Consider the following 17,909-nt stretch of genomic DNA (forward strand, 5'->3'; position numbering starts at 1 on the left):
ACATTGCTAGAAATGGCGAACTAGCAGAGAAGGAAGTGGGCCAGGCAGGTTCTGAGCTGCTCCTTGCAGGGAAATGGTTGCATGTGAAGGACTTTCAGAAATCATTCACCCCCACCTGCAGTCTGAAGTAGTATGGTCCAGGAGACTATCACCTCAGTCTCCTTCATGTGTCAAGCAAATGTAAGCCTCATGATGGCATGCTTTTGTGGATTGCCCATTATCTGGCATACTGGGACACAGGAGGCCTGCTGGAGCTGTTTTGCTTTGATTAAAGAAAATATTGCTGTCATTAATAAGAGAAATACAGCAGTGGTAGTTGCTCTCCTAATTTACCCAGAATGCCATTGGGTCCTGACATTATCTTGTGATCTGCAGATAAAGGGTGGTATATAAATTTAATAAATAAGAATAATGACATCCATTCAGATGTTAAGTAGATTTTAATGGTAGCTAGGTTTACATATGATGATCTTTACTTATGATGATTGTCTTCTGAATGCCTTCCAGGACACGTCTTGAGGTCAGACTGGTAGTACCAGGGTCAATAAAGTTAACAACGAAGGTTCTCTTGTCATATTAAGTTATGCCAACCTTTTTACTCATGCCGTGATCTACAGTAATAAATCACAGAAAAAGTTCAGATCGACACACATCTATTCACAGCACCATCAATACATTCACTCTTCATGAAATCAATTGTATATTAAACGTCTTTCATTTTTCCTCTTCTCTTTCTTTCCAACTCAGACATACACTCATAGCACTTGCTCGCTACAGCAGCTTTTCAAGCCTACTCAAGACAGCAATTTAAAGACATAAATTCTGCTTCTTTGATCTGTATTTAACTCTTAACAGCATGCCCATTGTTCACAAGAGTGTCTGAAGTGGTTACATTGCTAATGAAGGTTTTTGGGGTTTTTTGCACGATTCCAGCTTCCAATTCAATTCTGCACCATTTTACAGAGGTAGAGATCATTGGACATTGCCTGCTTTTTGGTCTGTGCTTAGGATTGCAGAGGAAACCTTGCTTCCTCTGGGTTGAAAATTGCTTTGTGGATAAGAAGATTTACTGAGTGAGCTTGAATCCATTATTTGCGAGGCTTAGTCAGAAAATGGGATATAGATTTTGTACATTAATTACTTTTTTTCTTGATCGATAATTTGATTTTCATCATGTTGGCTGGGTTTGTCTTCAAGAAATTATAAATAAGTGCTTAGCTGTTTGGATGAGAAGAATGAGTCATGTGTAAAAATTCATAATTTTAAAAATTGTATAAGCGTAAAAGGTTTAATTAGAAATAATAAAACACCTGTTACTTATGGAAGAAAGCATATGCAAAGGTTTATTCAGATATTCTTTACTGTTTTGTCTTTAATATAGCATTGCCACTCTATAGTCATGCTAATTGTCTTGGTGCCACATGACTCAGTTTAATAGTAAATTAGCTCCTTAAATAGTAGAATTTGCAGGGTTGCTATTTAGTAAACATAATGAATTACACTCCTTAAATACAAAAAAAAAAGTCAGTGGTAAGGCAGACATCTCTTGTTGACTTAGCTTTTCCCACAGAAGCAAAGGATCACAAGGTATAATACAAAACTAATCCTGTCTTATGCCTGGCCCTGCAAAATGAAAGAAATTGAGGTTTAGGCTGCAATCCTGTAGCCCCTAAACTTGGGAGTAAGTCCCATAAAATTCAGTAGGACTCTGCTTCTGAGTAGAAATGTGTATGAGATTAGGCTCTTTAATTTGGAAGTGATTTTAGCTATGCTGGAAAACTGTTGTATGCTTCAATTGCCCCTCCAGCAAGGATGAACAACCTCAGCTTAAAGTGCTGCATGGAAATGGCACTTGGGTTCAACAGGGTTTTGAGGCAGTGAACAGAGTTGGGGCTTGCTGTGAAGACTTGGCCCATTGTCTTATCCTGATTAACAGTAATACTGGTAAATACTGAAGCAGTTGTGGAACTCAATCTTGTTTTTAAACATGGAACACATTTACTCTTCTTCTGCTTCTCTGTTCTTTCACATGGAAAAAGAAGGTTGAGCTGTAAGGCAGGTACATGGAAATGCATTTTTATTTTTATTGAGAGTTGGATTTAGCCCCGTGATTAATCTTAATCATCATAAAAATGCAATGCTACTTAGCATTTGTGTAGTGCTTTCAAGTGTTCAGTTCACATGCATTGTCTAGTTGTAATCCCTAGCAACCTGGCCAGATCAGCCAACATTTATTATCCCCCATATTGGGGAGCATTTGAAGAGTGGACTGGTCTTTGTCACAATCAGTGCTGTTTCTGTTCTGCTGCAGTTCGTTTCCCCCCAAATGCTACATTTTTTGTCTCACTGTCCTCTATTTAATGTACTTTGTTATTATTTATGTCATTTATGTAAGTTACAAATTTAATGAAATTAATGATGCAGTTGTTTCCATAGCATTCTTTTCAATGCAAGGAAACATGATTCAAATGGAGACAGGGGAGTCATGAATTACATATTGTTTGTGGACTGAGAACAACAGCAGCAATTTCCATTTGGTATTTGCTTGATCAATTTCCATTTCAGGCATAGGATGAATTAGCAAATGCCAGCAATTTTCACTTGTGTTTGTGTTTTTGTCAGAATTCTCTAGCATCCCTAATTACATCTAATAAATTTCAGGTGGGCATTGTAAGTAGCTGCATGCTACTTTGATTTGAATGGTTATCAGCAATGTTAATTACATAGTGCCTTTCTAATTGGTGCTACATCCATGTGACTTGAGTTTAGATAACCTGATCCTTAATACGTTTTAGCCAAAAAAAAAGTGGGTAGTATACTTGTGTTCTCACTTATGTCAATCAATCCGAGTTTTGTTGGCTGACTGATGCAGTGTTTTGCTGAGAGAGATGGAAATAGCACTAGGGATCTTGAGCCTGTTTGTCTTCTTATATAATTTTAGGTTTAATTGCATTATGCATTTGGAGCTGCTGGTTTTCAGAGCAGGTGTTCTCTAGGAAAGGTGTCCCCTCAAGGCCATAGCAGAATCTGCTGGACCCAAGGAGATAATAAGTTGTCCTAGGTGAAAGGATGAATAAAATCTTGGCATCTGTCATTTTAGATCTCATGCCTGGGGCAGAGGCTGATGACAGGAGGCAAGGCCATGCATATAATAGCTGGGGGGAAAATTAGTTGTGGGGTGGTAGCGGCGTGGGTTTCTGATGAGGATCAGGCAGTGACTTAGATGGAGTGATGGCTTTCAGGCTTTCCCCCTTGGTTGGAATTAGTATGATGAAATATTAGCTTGAGCACCATCAAAGAAATTATGCTGGTACAAAATTTCATCATCTTCAGAAATGTAATTCAGATTAATAATGCAAGCACTGTGGGCAATCTTTTACCTAGTGATGCTGGAAAAAAATGTCAAGGTGAGTGAAGGCGGCAGTGAAGCAATCCTGGGAAAGACAGCTCTGGGCAACTTAACCAGCAGCGACAATCTGTCTTGCCCACTGCTGCCCACTCAGACACATGAATTGCTGTGCTGAAGGTTGAGATCTGTGAATTGCAAGTGTTGGATGTCCACATCATAGCTGAATTAGCTCTCCTGCAGTTGGTTTCTGTTGCTGCTGCCTTCTACAAATACATTATATCAGTGCCTCTATGCTGCTGCCCCATTTCATTTGAATGTGAATGTGCAGTTAATTGTGGAGTTTGGGTGCAGGTTTGACTTGCTCCACTTGAAACTGACCAATACTGAAAAAGATATTAAAACCTGGATTGCTTCACGGAAAAGCCACATGTAAATCTTGAAAGGCTTGACCGTTGTGGTGGTTGAACAGGATACAGCAGATGCTGTGTTATTTGCTTTCCTTGCCTGTTATCCTGCTTTCCCCCGCTCCCCTGCCTTTTCTTTGAAAATACTCCACCATAAATCAAAAGGCTATGCACCTGTGCATGATCACCTGTCTTCAGTTGGGTCACAAATTCTGTTTCCTTTGTTTGAGAGTCATGTTGTCTCATTTGCAGCTACTCCAGCTTTGTGCCATCTCGATCAGCTATGAAAGCTAAAACGACCATGGATTTTCCCACCCTGATCCTACCCCATTTGCTTTGGAGTTGGTGGAGTTGTGTCTTTCTAGCAGGCAGAATGGTAGTGCAACTGGCATAAGAGCAGGGCAGGATAATCCACAAAGTTGTGCTCATTTTCAGCTACTTCACCCTTGTATTGTTTGGGGACAGGCTATTTTGCCTGGCAGAAATAGGTAGAGGTTAGAACCTCTACACAAGGTTAGAACCAGAAACCTGGGAAGATACAAACACACTATTTTCAGCACTCACAATAAAATAAATTGTGCATATCCTGCCGTATGAAGGTCACTTCCATATTACCTGTTTATTGAGCGTTCATCCTGATTTGCGGAGAAGTTTAAAGACATTGCATTGTTACCCCACAGTTTCCAGCACATTTCCCCATCACTTTCCTTATCTCAAAAAGTCCAGAGGCTGTTTTTGGAAGCAAGTTTCTTGGGCAAGATCATCAAATGCACTTTAAATGCACAGCTTGAATTTGCTGGTATGCAGCTAAATTCTGTCCACAAAATAACAGTCTGGAAGTGCACAAGGCAGAGCTTTCCAAACTGTCTGTCACGACCTGTTAGTGTGCTAGCTGCAGAGTGTAAATGTGTCACACGGATGATCACCACACTCCTCCCAGGGCTGGAAAGGGGTTAGTTTAACCTCCCGTTTGCTAGTTAAACTGAATTACTGTGTTGCAAAATGATTCATGTCTAAAAAGTGTCAACAACATGAAAAGTTTAGAAAGCTCTGGCCTAAGGCCTCAAAAGTGCATGTGAGGTCTAATGAAGAGACCTGACTGGAACTTATACTGTACAGTATAAATCTTCTTCTTATCCTCTGATTACTTTTTCAGACCGCCGTTGTGGTTGCCCAGTTTTCCCCAGCTGTGAGGGCTAGAAACTTTGTAAGCTTGCATTTCAGAAGGAAACTTGCATATGGCTGCAAAGCAATTAAAATTGGCGAGAAACACAGAACATTTTGTTAAATGCAGTATTTGGGTTGTTGTTTTTTAATGGCGTTAACATTCTTTTTAACAGCCTTGCATACATTTTGCTTTTTCTCCCTGCTGACACTAATTGGCTTGTGAATTCTAACTGAGATGAGAATGTGGTTTTCCGAAAGTGTATATTGCACACAGTGTCTAGTATTGCTGATTAGCTCCCTTGGGGGCACCTATCGTACAGTGATCATCTTCTCTGATCTGTCACTGGCTATGAGCTTTAAAATGAGGAGAATATTTATGCTTTATTATTTATTATTATTTATTTATTATTTATATTATATTATTTATATTATATTATTTATTGCTTTATTAAACCTAGCGGGCAATGCTATTCTGAATTTTGAATAGATTAAAAGAGAGCTGTAGTGTTGAGATCCCTGGAAGTAGGGATGGGGAAAACCTGTGTCTGATAATACTGGGCTAGATGGACTGTTGGTGCAGTGCAATACCAGGACAAAAATTATTGAGCTTTTTGTGGGACACTGAGCAAATTCATTCCTCTCTATTTGTCTTTCCCCAAACTTCACAATAGCCACCTATATATTGCAACTTGAATATTCATGTGTATAGTATACTATACTATACTATACTATACTATACTATACTATACTATACTGTACCGCACCATACTATACTATACTATACTATACTATACTATACTATACTATACTATACTATACTATACTATAGCATTATTAAGGATGATTGAGTGAAATTAAAAGTGAAGAGCAAGCCAAACTTTGTGGACCACTAAGCAGTGGACATGTTCTCCTTGACGGTGCACCTGTGAAACACAATGTGATGTCAATGACATTTCCCTGCTGCCACCTTCAACTCTAAGCTCAGAAGCAGGAAGGGAAAGCTGGGTTTGTCTTGGCTTTGTGTTTGTTGGCTACTTGGGGCACCTAGGGAGTATGGTGCCAAGGCATCTCTGTTACATCCCACCCCCTGGAGCCAGAACAGAGTGATGGACCACATAGCCAAATCACACACTTAATTCAAAAACATTTGGGAGTGGTGCTGTGGTCATCCTCCCACTTGCAGCTCCAGGCTATGGAGGTGGATCTGGACTTGTGGCACTCACTAGGACAACAGTGGTGAATGAAATTGTTAAGATACTGGATTATGTGGTCATTAATGAAAATAATTCCCAAGGAACAATTCTGTTGCATAGGTCCTATGCAAATATTTTATCAAGTGCACTGGACATCTAGTGGGTCCAGAGATGGGGCAAGGAAGCAGGTGTGTGGAATGTGATTCTGTCCCCCACTGCATGTAGGCGTGCATTCTTAGAGCCTTCTCTAAACCACCTGCTCTTTCTTTTACAAGCAGAAGCCATTCAAATGCTACCGTTTCTTGAAATCCTGGAAGAGGACAAGTTTGATTTTAATTTTTTTTTCTGTTCTTCAAAACCTGGATTTTTTAGCCCAGTTATTCTGACTAAAACTAACTTCTTGTCCCTGCTCTGCAAATCCCCAAATCTCAGCAGGGATGAAGCACAGGTGGAAGAAAGAACGAAGGGCATGCCTCTTTTGACCTGTTTTGAGCTGCCTAGAAGTTGACTATTGATCTCGTTGATCTCAGCCAGTTTATACACTGAGGCTAAATACTGCTTGGAGAGCACAAGTATTCCTTGACTTTTTAAAATTAGCTCTTTATATTGATTCTTAACCAGCCTTGTTGGTTTCTCTCTGCCACTGTCCACCATCACTGCTGTGTTCCTAGTACTTACAAGTGTAAAGTTTAGAGGATACTTACCTTTTTCCTCACCACTTTCCACTGTTTGCTGGAAATGTTCTTGGTCAACCAGCTTTTGTCATGCTGGTCAGATAATGTTTTATGTGGTGAACCTTGTTCAGGGCCTTTAATTTGCTAAGCTTGATTTTAATGTGGTTTGGTTGTTATATTGTGTTTGTGTGTGCTTTGGATTTTAGCATTTTGATGCTTATAAGTTACACTAATACAAACACATTAGAAAGAAGGGATATAAAAATTCAAATAACAGTAAATAAATGGAGTGTTGTGCTTGGGCTGGAGAGACATGAGTTCAGGTCCCCATTCATACATTAACTCACTGGTTGACATTCCATTTCTGCGTTATCTAATTTATAGGGTTTCTGTGGGTATACCTTGCTACAATGGTCCCAGAGAAAGATACCCCCTCCCAGTTGGTCAGCAGGTATGACCTGAGCCCTGCATCTCCACTTCTTCAAGAATTAAGCCCCATGCAAAAGTTACATCCTTTCTGTATCTGTCCCCACCTCCTTCCCATTGGAAGCTGCTCCCGGTGGCACCCTCTACACACCAGGTTTGAGGAGGCTGCTGAAGACGAGAATGCTGCCCCCCTTTATTTTGTACCTGCCCTTCCCTCCCTTCAGAGAAGCTGCTTTGATTTGCTCCGCTGTAATGCGTTTTTCGATTCTGATCTCCGATGCTGACCAAACAAGGCTGCCTGCAAAACCTGCAGTGCAGGGGCATGAGCCTTGCTAGAAAAGAATGCAACAGCTTCGCTATGGGCAGGGACGAGCTCCCTTCAGTTGCTTTGCCTCTTTAGAAAATAACGCACCAGCTGCTGCTCAGGGGCTCTTGCATTTTTCGATTCAAAGGACCTAGTTTAGTAATGGGCCTAATGTAGCATCTCTGGGGGCTGTTCCATTCACAAATTCTTGGCTTTCCCCGCAGTTAGCCCTTTCTGCTGCTGTGATCTTTCTTTCCTGCCTTCCTGCATGGGGAAGATCACTTGCGCTAAGCTTGTTCAGTTTTTTCATGGTCTACTTATGATAATTTTACTTGTGGTGGGTGTTCGTTATGACTTCCTAGGGTATGTGTGTATGTTGTGTGTATGTGTATCTCCGGCAATAAACTGCCTGGGCCAGTTCAGATGTAATGCTGCCCAATTGCTTAATCATGGTTAAGTACCGGTAATTGGGTCCAGGCTGCAAGATAACATGCTCCTTCCTTACATCATCTGGAGTGCAAATTCCCCCTTCAGGCCGTTACTGACTAGCTGTTACATGACATCGGTGTGAACTGTAGTTAATTAACCAGAGTTCTGCTTATCCGATGATCTGACACCTCGGTTGGTTTCAGATGCTAGCTTAAGAGAGAACCCAGCTCTAAGCATGGTCAGACTCTGCAAGAGTAAATGAGTTCTGCCAAAGGAGGAGAAGGATCAAGCAATCCTGCAGCCTGCTTCTGCTTGTGCTTTTTCACCCTGGCTAAGCAGATTGGCAAGATTTTTTATTGCTATATTTAGGACATTTGCATCCCTCTTTTCTTCCAACATGGAATTCAAGGTGGCATACATATAATTCCTCTGTCATTTCCCATCCAGACACTGACTAGACCCAGATCCCCCATAGCTTTAGCGAGGTGGCTACATCTTGTGACCCATTAGCATTCAAAATTTGCCAGGCACCAAGCACATTTTGCACTTGGCTACTGGCCACTTGCGACCAAGTGAAGATGCTCAGGTCCCAGAATGGCGTGTGATATCTTCACCATCTGGAGGTGCGTGTCTAGGAATCCTTGGATCTTGACTGTTTTCACACAGTAGCAACACAGCCTGTAGAATTCTTCCTGTTATATTTTATCTGCACAATCAGAATGAATTTCAGGCACCCAAAAGTCGCACTGAAAAATACGACTTTCGAGTTCTCTGGCCCGAAAATGGCAACTAGACATTCTATTTTGGCGACTGTAACCCCGGTTTAAGGAGCCCTATGGCGCCTAGCTTATATATTTGAGTTTCTAGCACTGTGACCGAGTGGTAGCCAGTGGTGAGGGATGAAGGGAGTAGTTTGAAAAGAAATCTGGAGAGCACCAGGTTGGGGAAGACTGCTAACACTCCCCAGACATTATGTACATTTATGAACATTTTGGACAATTGTCAGCAATGCTTACCTTATTACTCCCTTGCGTACATGCATGAGCACAAGCGTATACAAGCATATTACAAGCATATTTTTAAAGAAGGGAAATCAAGTCTGCAGCTGTCAGATAAAAAGCATGCGTGGGCAATGGTCTTGTGTTAACTTAGCTTGCCAGTGTTGACTTCAAAGGCAATAGGGGCTTTGGTATTATTGTAAGTCTTAAAAAGTAATCTTATAAAGTGCAGATCTGCCTGCCAAGTAGCTGTGCTAAAGAGGCCAAGAGTGCATAATATATTGTCAGGCCTATGATGAAGAATGAACAAATTGGAGAGAGACAGAAGCCTACTGAAAAATGCTGCATGTGAATAAAATTTTGTGCATAAAACTGATTTTAAAAATAGCATGCTACTGACTCAGTTCACTGTCTGATTAAGACGCTTGCCTTAAAAAAAAAAAAATCTCCCTCGCAAAACGGTGGAGCCTTTTAAATTCTGTTTCCTTCATATCATAATTAAAATTCATCTGACATAGGTTTCATTCAGCACAAGAGCTTGATCTTCAAGGCTCTGCTGCAGGAATGGGGAACCTGTGACCCTCCAAATCTTGCTCATCCCTGGCCATTGGCCATGCTGGCTGGGGCTGATGGGAGTTCAACAATGTAGGTCCCCTCCAGTGCTTTGCAGTCCCTTCAAACACAAATGTTGGGTGCAAACATTGAGGTTTGAGGGGACAGAATGAAGGAGACATTTGGTGAATAAAGGGGACGTTTCATGTTCCAGATGGAAACATGAACAATTTGAGAGCTGTGAGCAGCTGTGTTTTTTCACTTTCGCCGCCTCTTTTCTCTCATCTTGCAACTTGTTTTCTTCTGCCAGGTGTCCATTTAGCTTGTGGAGTTGTGTGGCTTTTCCCTTTGCTTGAAGTACCTTCGCTTAACTCTCACAATTTCTCTCATTCTCAAGGCTTTTTATAATGGGAGTCCACTGTATGTCTCCATTTTAGTCGGGCAGTTTCCTTGATCATAACTCTTCCTTGACTTTCTCCGTAAGTGGTTGTGTAGTGGAGACATAGTTAAAGTGGTCCGTCTAGTTTGCACCAGTGCTTTCAGGACAGATGCAATTGAAGTAATCTGTTTAACTACTGGATGTTAGTCTTTTAGTTCTGCAGTCACAGACACAAAATACACCGATCCAAGGCCCTTAATTGTGTGCTTTCTCTGTGAGAGGTCCAGAGGGTGGCAACAGGAGAACAGGCCTTTTCTGCAGTGGCTCCGCATTTGTGGAATGTTCTTCCCAGGAAGGTTCACTAGACGCTTTCATTATATATCTTTAATCGCCAGGCAAAAACCTTCTTATTCAACCAGGCCTTTGGCTAATTAGGGTAAGTCTATGGCCTTTTCAACTGTCTGTAGGGGCATTGTTAATGTTCGTCATTATGATTTTTTTGGTGTGTTTTTATATTGTAAACTGGCCTGTGAATTGGGATGAAGGCAGTGTTGACTTTGATGCTGGTGATGCCAATATTCATTATGGTTAGTGATGATGAAAAGAAGAAAAAGAAGAGTTTGGATTTGATATCCCATTTTATCAAAGGAGTCTCAAAGCGACTAACAATCACCTTTCCCTTCCTCCCCCACAACAAACACTCTGTGAGGTGAGTGAGGCTGAGAGACTTCAAAGAAGTGTGACTAGCCCAAGGTCACCCAGCAGCTGCATGTGGAGGAGCGGGGAAGCGAACCTGATTCACCAGATTACGAGACTACCGCTCTTAACCACTACACCATGCTGGCTTTCTAGGAGAGAGGAGGGAATTTGGACAAGAAGGCAGTGCTTTGTTGCGCACTCACAGTTACAGTCCTAACCATGGTTAAGATACTAGTAAACTTTTTGTGTACCTTGGGCCTGAGGGTGTGACAGTGGCTTCATTTTTATCTTGGAAATATTGGCAAAGTTTCTGTTCAGTAAAAAGAGGCGTATTTCAGAAAAGGCAGCAAATTCACTTGTGTATTTCCCACATAAAGAATTTCAGTAAACCATGTCCATTAGGATGGTGGCTTTGCTATTTAAAAGTCTGGCACCTATGGGTATTCAGCAAGATGGAAACACCATGCCTCATAGTAAAGATACTTACATACCGGAGTCATTATTATTTCAACTGTTTCCATTTTTGCAGTTCCCACAGGTGCCTCTTAAATAGATTGTTGATTGTGCTTGGACACAATGTTTCAGCTTTAAAGATTTCATGTTTAAATATCACTTAGGTCAATAGCCAGCTTTCCACTGCATCTGGTCATTGGGTTAATTTTTGTTGGTTATAAAAGATGAGCTTTTCTAAAAGGAAAGTCTTAATTACAGATGAATCCCAATAGACAGTAGTAGCCAAATTTAGGTTTTTACACTCTTTAGACAGGCCGCCTCAACTGAACTGCTGTTCTCCTCCCCCCACCTCACCTAGAACTGAAACTTAGGCAAAATGATCTGCTTTAATGCTTTGAAAAGATGTAATACGCAAAATGAAAATAAGTGTTCTTTGAGAGTCAAAACATGCACAGTGGAATTTTAAAAAGTCATCATTTGTTGGGGCTGTGAGCTCCTGAGGCCTGGAGGCTTAACAAAGACTTGATAATTGCACACTGGGGTCTTGTCTCTCCATCTTGGGAGATAGAAGTGTTTGAATAGTACCTCTGCCTGCCTTGTGAATGATTCACCAGTGTAATAGCAGGGTCCTGACATGAGTGCTAGACAGAAATGTGTGCCACTAGATTAGGGTCAGACTTTCTGACTTCATAGCAGATGCTGCAGCCAGCACCTGTGCAATGTAGGCTAAGAATTCATAATGCCAGGATTCAAGCTGGGATCCTCTTAGGCTGTGAACCACTGGCTTCCCCTCTCTGAGGCTATAGAAGCCGTGCTGTCCTGCCTGCCCATTCATGCTTCCAGGTCCAGGTTCTGTGTTAGTAGGCTCTAGTTTTTCTGTGGCTTCTTGGCCTTGCCCCATGTGGAGAAGCTTGTCAGTCTACCTTCCTGCTCCTCCTCTCCTTGCTTGTCAGCATTATCCTTTGGAGCAGCATTGCCTACATCCTCAATCCAGCCTCCATCTTTTAATGGGATCTATGTCCCAGACCTCAGCCTCTGACTGGTTTTGCTGCAGGATTCCCTCCTCTTCCGGATCTCCCCCAGTTTTCCGTCCAACCCTTGCCCCGCTGCTGTTATGACTTGCAGTTCAGCTTCCACATTTTGGCCTGTTTACGACCTAGCATAGATGGTGGCCCTCCACATGCTGTTGGACTACAACACCCATCATCCCTGACATTTTGGCTACGCTGGCTGGGGTTGATGGAAGTTGAAACTAAGAAATATCTACAGGATTACAGGTTCCCCACTCCTGAACTTAGTGGCTGCACGTGCAGGTGGTTCCCCTGAAAGACAGTTGGACAGTTATAATGCAAATATTCAGCTCTCGCCATGGTGCCCTCCTCATCACACTCTTTGCTTTCCTCCTCAGGATGTTGCGTTTCCGCCTTCTCCCTGCCGCAGCAGGTTTAGCTGCCATTTCTAGACGTCACTATGGAACAGCGCATTCCCTCCACGGCCGGCGTAGGCTCATGATGGTGGCTTTTGTAGGGACAACAGCTGTAACGGCAAGTGCTGGACTTCTTTGGAAAAGGTAAGTGCTTTGAACTGCCATTGCAGCTCTCTTTGACTTTCAGAACTAAACTTCAGGCTGTTGCTTTGATAACAAATTACTGTTTGTAGTGGCCATTAAGCTGATTTTGAACACATCTTGCTCCTTGATTGCGCAGTGCAGCTGCCATTCTTTTTGCTCTATTTGAGCTGACAAAGAAAGGGGCAGCTCCAGTAGCTACCGGGGTTGTGCTCCACATCCCTTCAATTACCACCCTTTCCAAGCTGGCTGTATGGTGTGCTTTTTTTTTTTTTTAAAAAGAGCTATTTTATGCTAATGAACACAAAAGCAGCATGTATAGTTCAAAAGCTTTGAAGAAGATATATTTCAGAGTTGATAACTTTTTAAAAAATGCATCAAGACTGGCCATCTGTTGCCAGACTACCTGTGTAATAAGGCATCTTATTAGCACTGGTGGAGGAAGAGGAGTGGGGGGGGGGAGCGCATCGCCTCCGGCAGCGCGATCCCGGTGGGGTGCCACCGCGGCTGCCGCCCCCCCCCCCATTCTGGGCACCACGCCCCCAGGACACGCGCCACGCCCCTGCAGGCGATGCACCAGCCCCGCCCCCACCTGCTCTCCGGCCCCCAGTGCCGGAGCATGAAGCTCCACCACTGCTTATTAGTTAGCTGCATAAAGGAGAGAAGTCACAACTGCAACACTATTGCATACTTTTCCCCTTTCGTGTGGCAAAGAAAAGGTATAGGAGGCTTGTCCCATGTGCAGAATGGCACTGATAATATGGGCTACATATCTGAAGTGCTAATCTTTCAACCACTTCTTTATGTCCAGTGTATTTTCGTCAATGAGTTGGGCAAGCCGAAGGAAGCTCTCGTCAAATATGCTTGAATGGTTTTAAGGGCATTTTCTTATCCTGTTGTATAGTATTCTGAAACCACTTGAAGTAGCATGTTGGCTCTGACCTGCATAGTGGCTAAGTACAGTTGCTGGTTTTTCTTGGAAATAGCTCCTTCTGTAACTTGACTGGGAAGCAATTTGCTTATTGTTAATGCCACAGAGACATCTTCGAGTCAAATATGTTTCCCTGCCTACAGACCTAGTCCCAGTTTCCAACTTAGAGAAGAGTTGTGGAGAAAATGATGTCTCTGGCAGTGGAAGGGGAAGATGTGGCCCTTTATTTGAGGTTTGGAAAGGACTAAGGTGCTTTTTCACTGCCCCTCACTTTCTCTTTGCTGTAATCCACTTGGAAAAATAACTGTCCAAATTTATCATATTTAAACACACCTCTTAAAGGTAAAGGGACCCCTGACCATAAGGCCCAGTCGTGACCAACTCTGGGGTTGCGGCGTTCATCTCGCTTTATTGGCCGAGGGAGCCGGCGTTTGTCCGCAGACAGCTTCCAGGTCATGTGGCCAGCATGACTAAGCCGCTTCTGGCGAACCAGAGCAGCGCACGGAAACGCCGTTTACCTTCCCGCTGGAGCGGTACCTATTGATCTACTTGCACTTTGACATCCTTTCGAATTGCTAGGTTGGCAGGAGCAGGGACCGAGCAACGGGAGCTCACCCCATCATGGGGATTCGAACCGCCAACCTTCTGATCAGCAAGTCCTAGGCTCTGTGGTTTAACCCACAGCGCCACCCGTGTCCCCAAAAAAACACACCTCTTATCCTGGTCAAAAAAGCCAGTTTCATTTCATTCTTTTGGAAGACTCTGGGTTCAATCCTAAGCACGTACAGTGGTACCTCTGGTTAAGAACTTAATTCGTTCTGGAGATCCGTTCTTAACCTGAAACTGTTCTTAACCTGAGGTACCACTTTAGCTAATGGGCCTCCGACCGCCGCCACACAATTTCTGTTCTCATCCTGAAGCAAAGTTCTTAACCCGAGGTACTATTTCTGGGTTAGTGGAGTTTGTAACCTGAAGTGTCTGTTATCTGAGGTACCACTGTATACGCAGAAGCAAGCCTTGCTCGGTTCAGTGGGATTTCCTAACTATGCTTAGGATTTCAGCCTCAGAGACCTTGGATTTTGACTCTAAGGGAAGGGAATTCCACAGTTGAGCAGCCAATACGAAATCTCTTGTGGTCCTGATTCGTGTTAGCATTAAGAGGACCTTCCTTGTCTATGTTAGGGGTCATGATAGGACAGAGGCAGATCTAATAGAAATGGGAATAAAGAAAAAGGAATTCTCAAGCACTTGTTTAAACACCTGAAGGTAAAGTCAGAAGCCTCTCAAGGTTATGTAAACTTCCGTAAGGGGATCCTTCTAATTGGGAACAGTAACTAATTCAAAGTGAGGCTTTGTATAAATATTCTATCAGGGAAGTTCACCCACTGCAGAGGCAATATAACGCAGTGCTTGTTTTCCTTCAATTAGTTAAACAAATATGCTTTCATTGGTATATGAATCCTTGCTGTGCTTCAAAACTGCAACCTCCTCAGGGGTGGGAGGATAGTGGTTTTGCTTCTTTTTTTTCAAAACTTCCCTTGCATTGCACAGACTGTGATGATATGTGACACTAATAAGGAGTGTGTGGCTTCCAATATTCCAGTTAACCTTGAGTAGTCTATTTCTAGAGCTGTGGCACTTAATCAAGAGTTCAATGAGAAGGCCCATTACAGTAATCCTTGTCCACTGCAGGGGGCCCATCCCTTTGTGCCTGAAGATGAATTGGCTTTGTGGGCTTTTCTACAACAACTCTAATGGCTTCTTGGGGAAAACACTTCTTTTAACTACCTTGGTGTGGTGTGTATTTCTTCCTTCCTCTTGGTTTCCCAGGGATTAGTATTGCTTGTGAATCTGGATCAGAAAGTGTGTTCGCAATAGAAATTAACTTCAGCTGCATGGGCATCCTCACACATCAACATTTGTGCTCTCTAACTAATCCCGAGGGTAAAGCACAGTATAGGTGCCTGACTTTCTGATTTCAAACCTTGTTGCCAAAGACCCATTTGCAAATTAACTGTTTCATGGATCTGCTGTAAAAATACATGGATTCAGCTTTTAAAATCTGCATGAGCTGACTGCATGGCTACTTGAGAAATACTACATCTAGTCCTTTCCCCCAAATCCTCAACATGCTACCCAATCATTCTCAGTAGTCTTTACTGCTACCTTATAAGGTAGGGCACTATTATGAACTCTATGTTCTTATGGTGGGGCACGCAGGCTGAGGCTTAGAGTGCAGTGGTCTTCCGTAAGCACATAGCACAAGTAAGACTTGAGCCAGGGACTTTCTCCAACATGGAGCACATTCTCTTTGCTACTGTATGCTGGTTGTAGTGTTACCTTTGCAATTCGCCTTAGGTCAGGCCGTGATCTTCCAGCTGGAAGACCAAAGGCACTGTTGGATTCTGGTCCTGTGCTGGAACCCATAGAAGAAAGCAGGAAGGGTGTTGGACCACGGACAGCTCCGAGTGAGCAGCTGGCTGCAACAAAGGTTGAGACCTTTTATACCTCTGTCTCCAGCCCGCTTCCCATTGAGAGAACTTCAGAGCCTCAAAGGGCCAGCCCTCTGGCCTGAAGATGGCCACTCCTCCTTTTTTTCACAGCTTCCAGTGCTGCCAGAGTGGTGGTGTGTTTTGGGAGTTATCTGACTCAGGGGAATATGTCTGTGAGAATCCAGATTCTGGCCCTATGAGCCCAGGTGGTCTGGTAGGTTCCTATCCAACTGCCTCAGGTGCAAGGGTCCCGCTATCTTCCACAGTCAGCTCTTTGCTCTGACCCAGACCCAGCTCCCCACCTGGGGCCTCTGCAGCCCCTGACTCTGTGTCCAGATCACACAGAGCATTAGTGGGGAAATTCAGGCCTGGGGGTCAAATGCCTCTCTGTCTATCTTCCCAGAACTCTTCCCAGGCCACATCCCTCATTGGCCCTGCTTCACACAGTGAATGTTTTCTCCTGGGTGGACTGTGTCCTTGGAGTCAGATAATGCCTTTTTTTGTCTGGTTGGAGGGTAGAAAGCTCTGTGTATGTGTCTGTGTGTGTGTGTGTGCGCACGCGCATTGAAACAAGCCTACTATACAAAGGTAAAACTTACATTTGTTGCTTTTAGCCTCACCCACTCCTGGCATGTGGCCCTTGGAAGGTTGCCCAGAAAGAAATGTAGCCCTGCGGCTGAAAAACATTCCTCTTCCCTGGCATAGAAAGATTGGGCATGGTTTTCTATGCAGTGCTTGAGTCAAAAGTCTTTTCTGCACCAGGCTAAACAATAATGTTTTCCCAGTTGTAGTTTAACAAGATTTTCTAGAAGGGGAAACTGTGGGACAGGAGCTTGGAAGAGGCAAGGCTAAAGTTAAGATGTGATGCTTTTAGAAGTTCTTCCCAGACAGCTTGCTGCCTAGACAATTGTCGTATCAGTGGTAAAGGTGCCTAGTCATTACCAGCTGCAAGTACAGAGTCTGTTGATGGGCAATAGAAGTTGCTGACAAAATGACACTTGCAGTTCTTAACCCATCTAGGGGAAACATTTCTAACATTCTGGTTGGCTGAAATGGGAGTTGTCTTTCACGAATGGAAATACATCTGTAGAGGTTACATGATGCAGTTTCAGAGCGGACTCCCCCAACCCACCCTTAAGGTTTCATAATGGCAATAGAAGTAACCTAGGAACATGGATATTGAGAGATCTACTTTTACAAGAATGAAAGCCGGTTATTATCTCAGCTATATGAGGCTGAGGTGAGAGCAATTAAACTTTACAGTGGAGGGCAATTTTTTCTATAAATGGAAATTAAGGCTCTTGAACATTGACAGGCATACTAATCTTGCATCTAGCTTGTTCATTGCTAGAAGGCATTTATCCTTGCCTCAGTTCCATGTCTACGGCTGCAGTTTTTCTTCAATTCCCTAGCCTCTCCCCATCTCCAATACTATTGGGCTGGAAGAAGGCTTCATTAAGTGTTAGGGCTTCTTGAGATTTTCAAGCAGTGACTAAGGAAGGCTTGTTCTCTGTGGGCCAGATTTTCTGTAACACACTCATTCACTCCTCCAAGCCTTGTTTTGAATATTAATGCATATGATGCATGCCCGGTAGGCATCTGCCTGACAGTTGTGTTCTTCTTAGTGAACAGCATGGTCCTAAAAACATAGGGAGGCATTTGGCAGACATATAGGGGTGTGTAGATGACCTGAGAGCACCCTGGAAGAGAGTCCTGCTCATCACAAGTGACCCAGACCAGTGGCTATTTGCAAGCCTGGGTAATAGGCACTTATCTTCCCTTCAAAAGCTGATGTGTGTGAGGTGGTCCCTCGTATGGATATTTTCCAGATACAGTTGATGTTTGTCTCTAGTTTAGTAATATTATTCTGTGCCTGCAGAATCCTGTCCAAT

General features: G+C 43.1%; 1 protein-coding gene across 1 annotated transcript in view; it reads left to right on the forward strand.

Annotated features, from left to right (window-relative positions):
• Window positions 1–17,909, forward strand: part of MICU1 (mitochondrial calcium uptake 1) — a 129,325-nt gene that overhangs the window by 3,829 nt on the left and 107,587 nt on the right. Inside the window, exon 2 of the mRNA XM_081004734.1 lies at window positions 12,436–12,597. Coding sequence (XP_080860860.1) covers window positions 12,437–12,597 — 161 coding nt within the window. The 5' untranslated portion in view covers window position 12,436. The remainder of the gene's footprint in view (window positions 1–12,435; window positions 12,598–17,909) is intronic.

This window comes from Podarcis pityusensis, assembly GCF_964106645.2.
Source record: "Podarcis pityusensis genome assembly, chromosome: 5".
NCBI classification, from domain to species: domain Eukaryota; kingdom Metazoa; phylum Chordata; class Lepidosauria; order Squamata; family Lacertidae; genus Podarcis; species Podarcis pityusensis.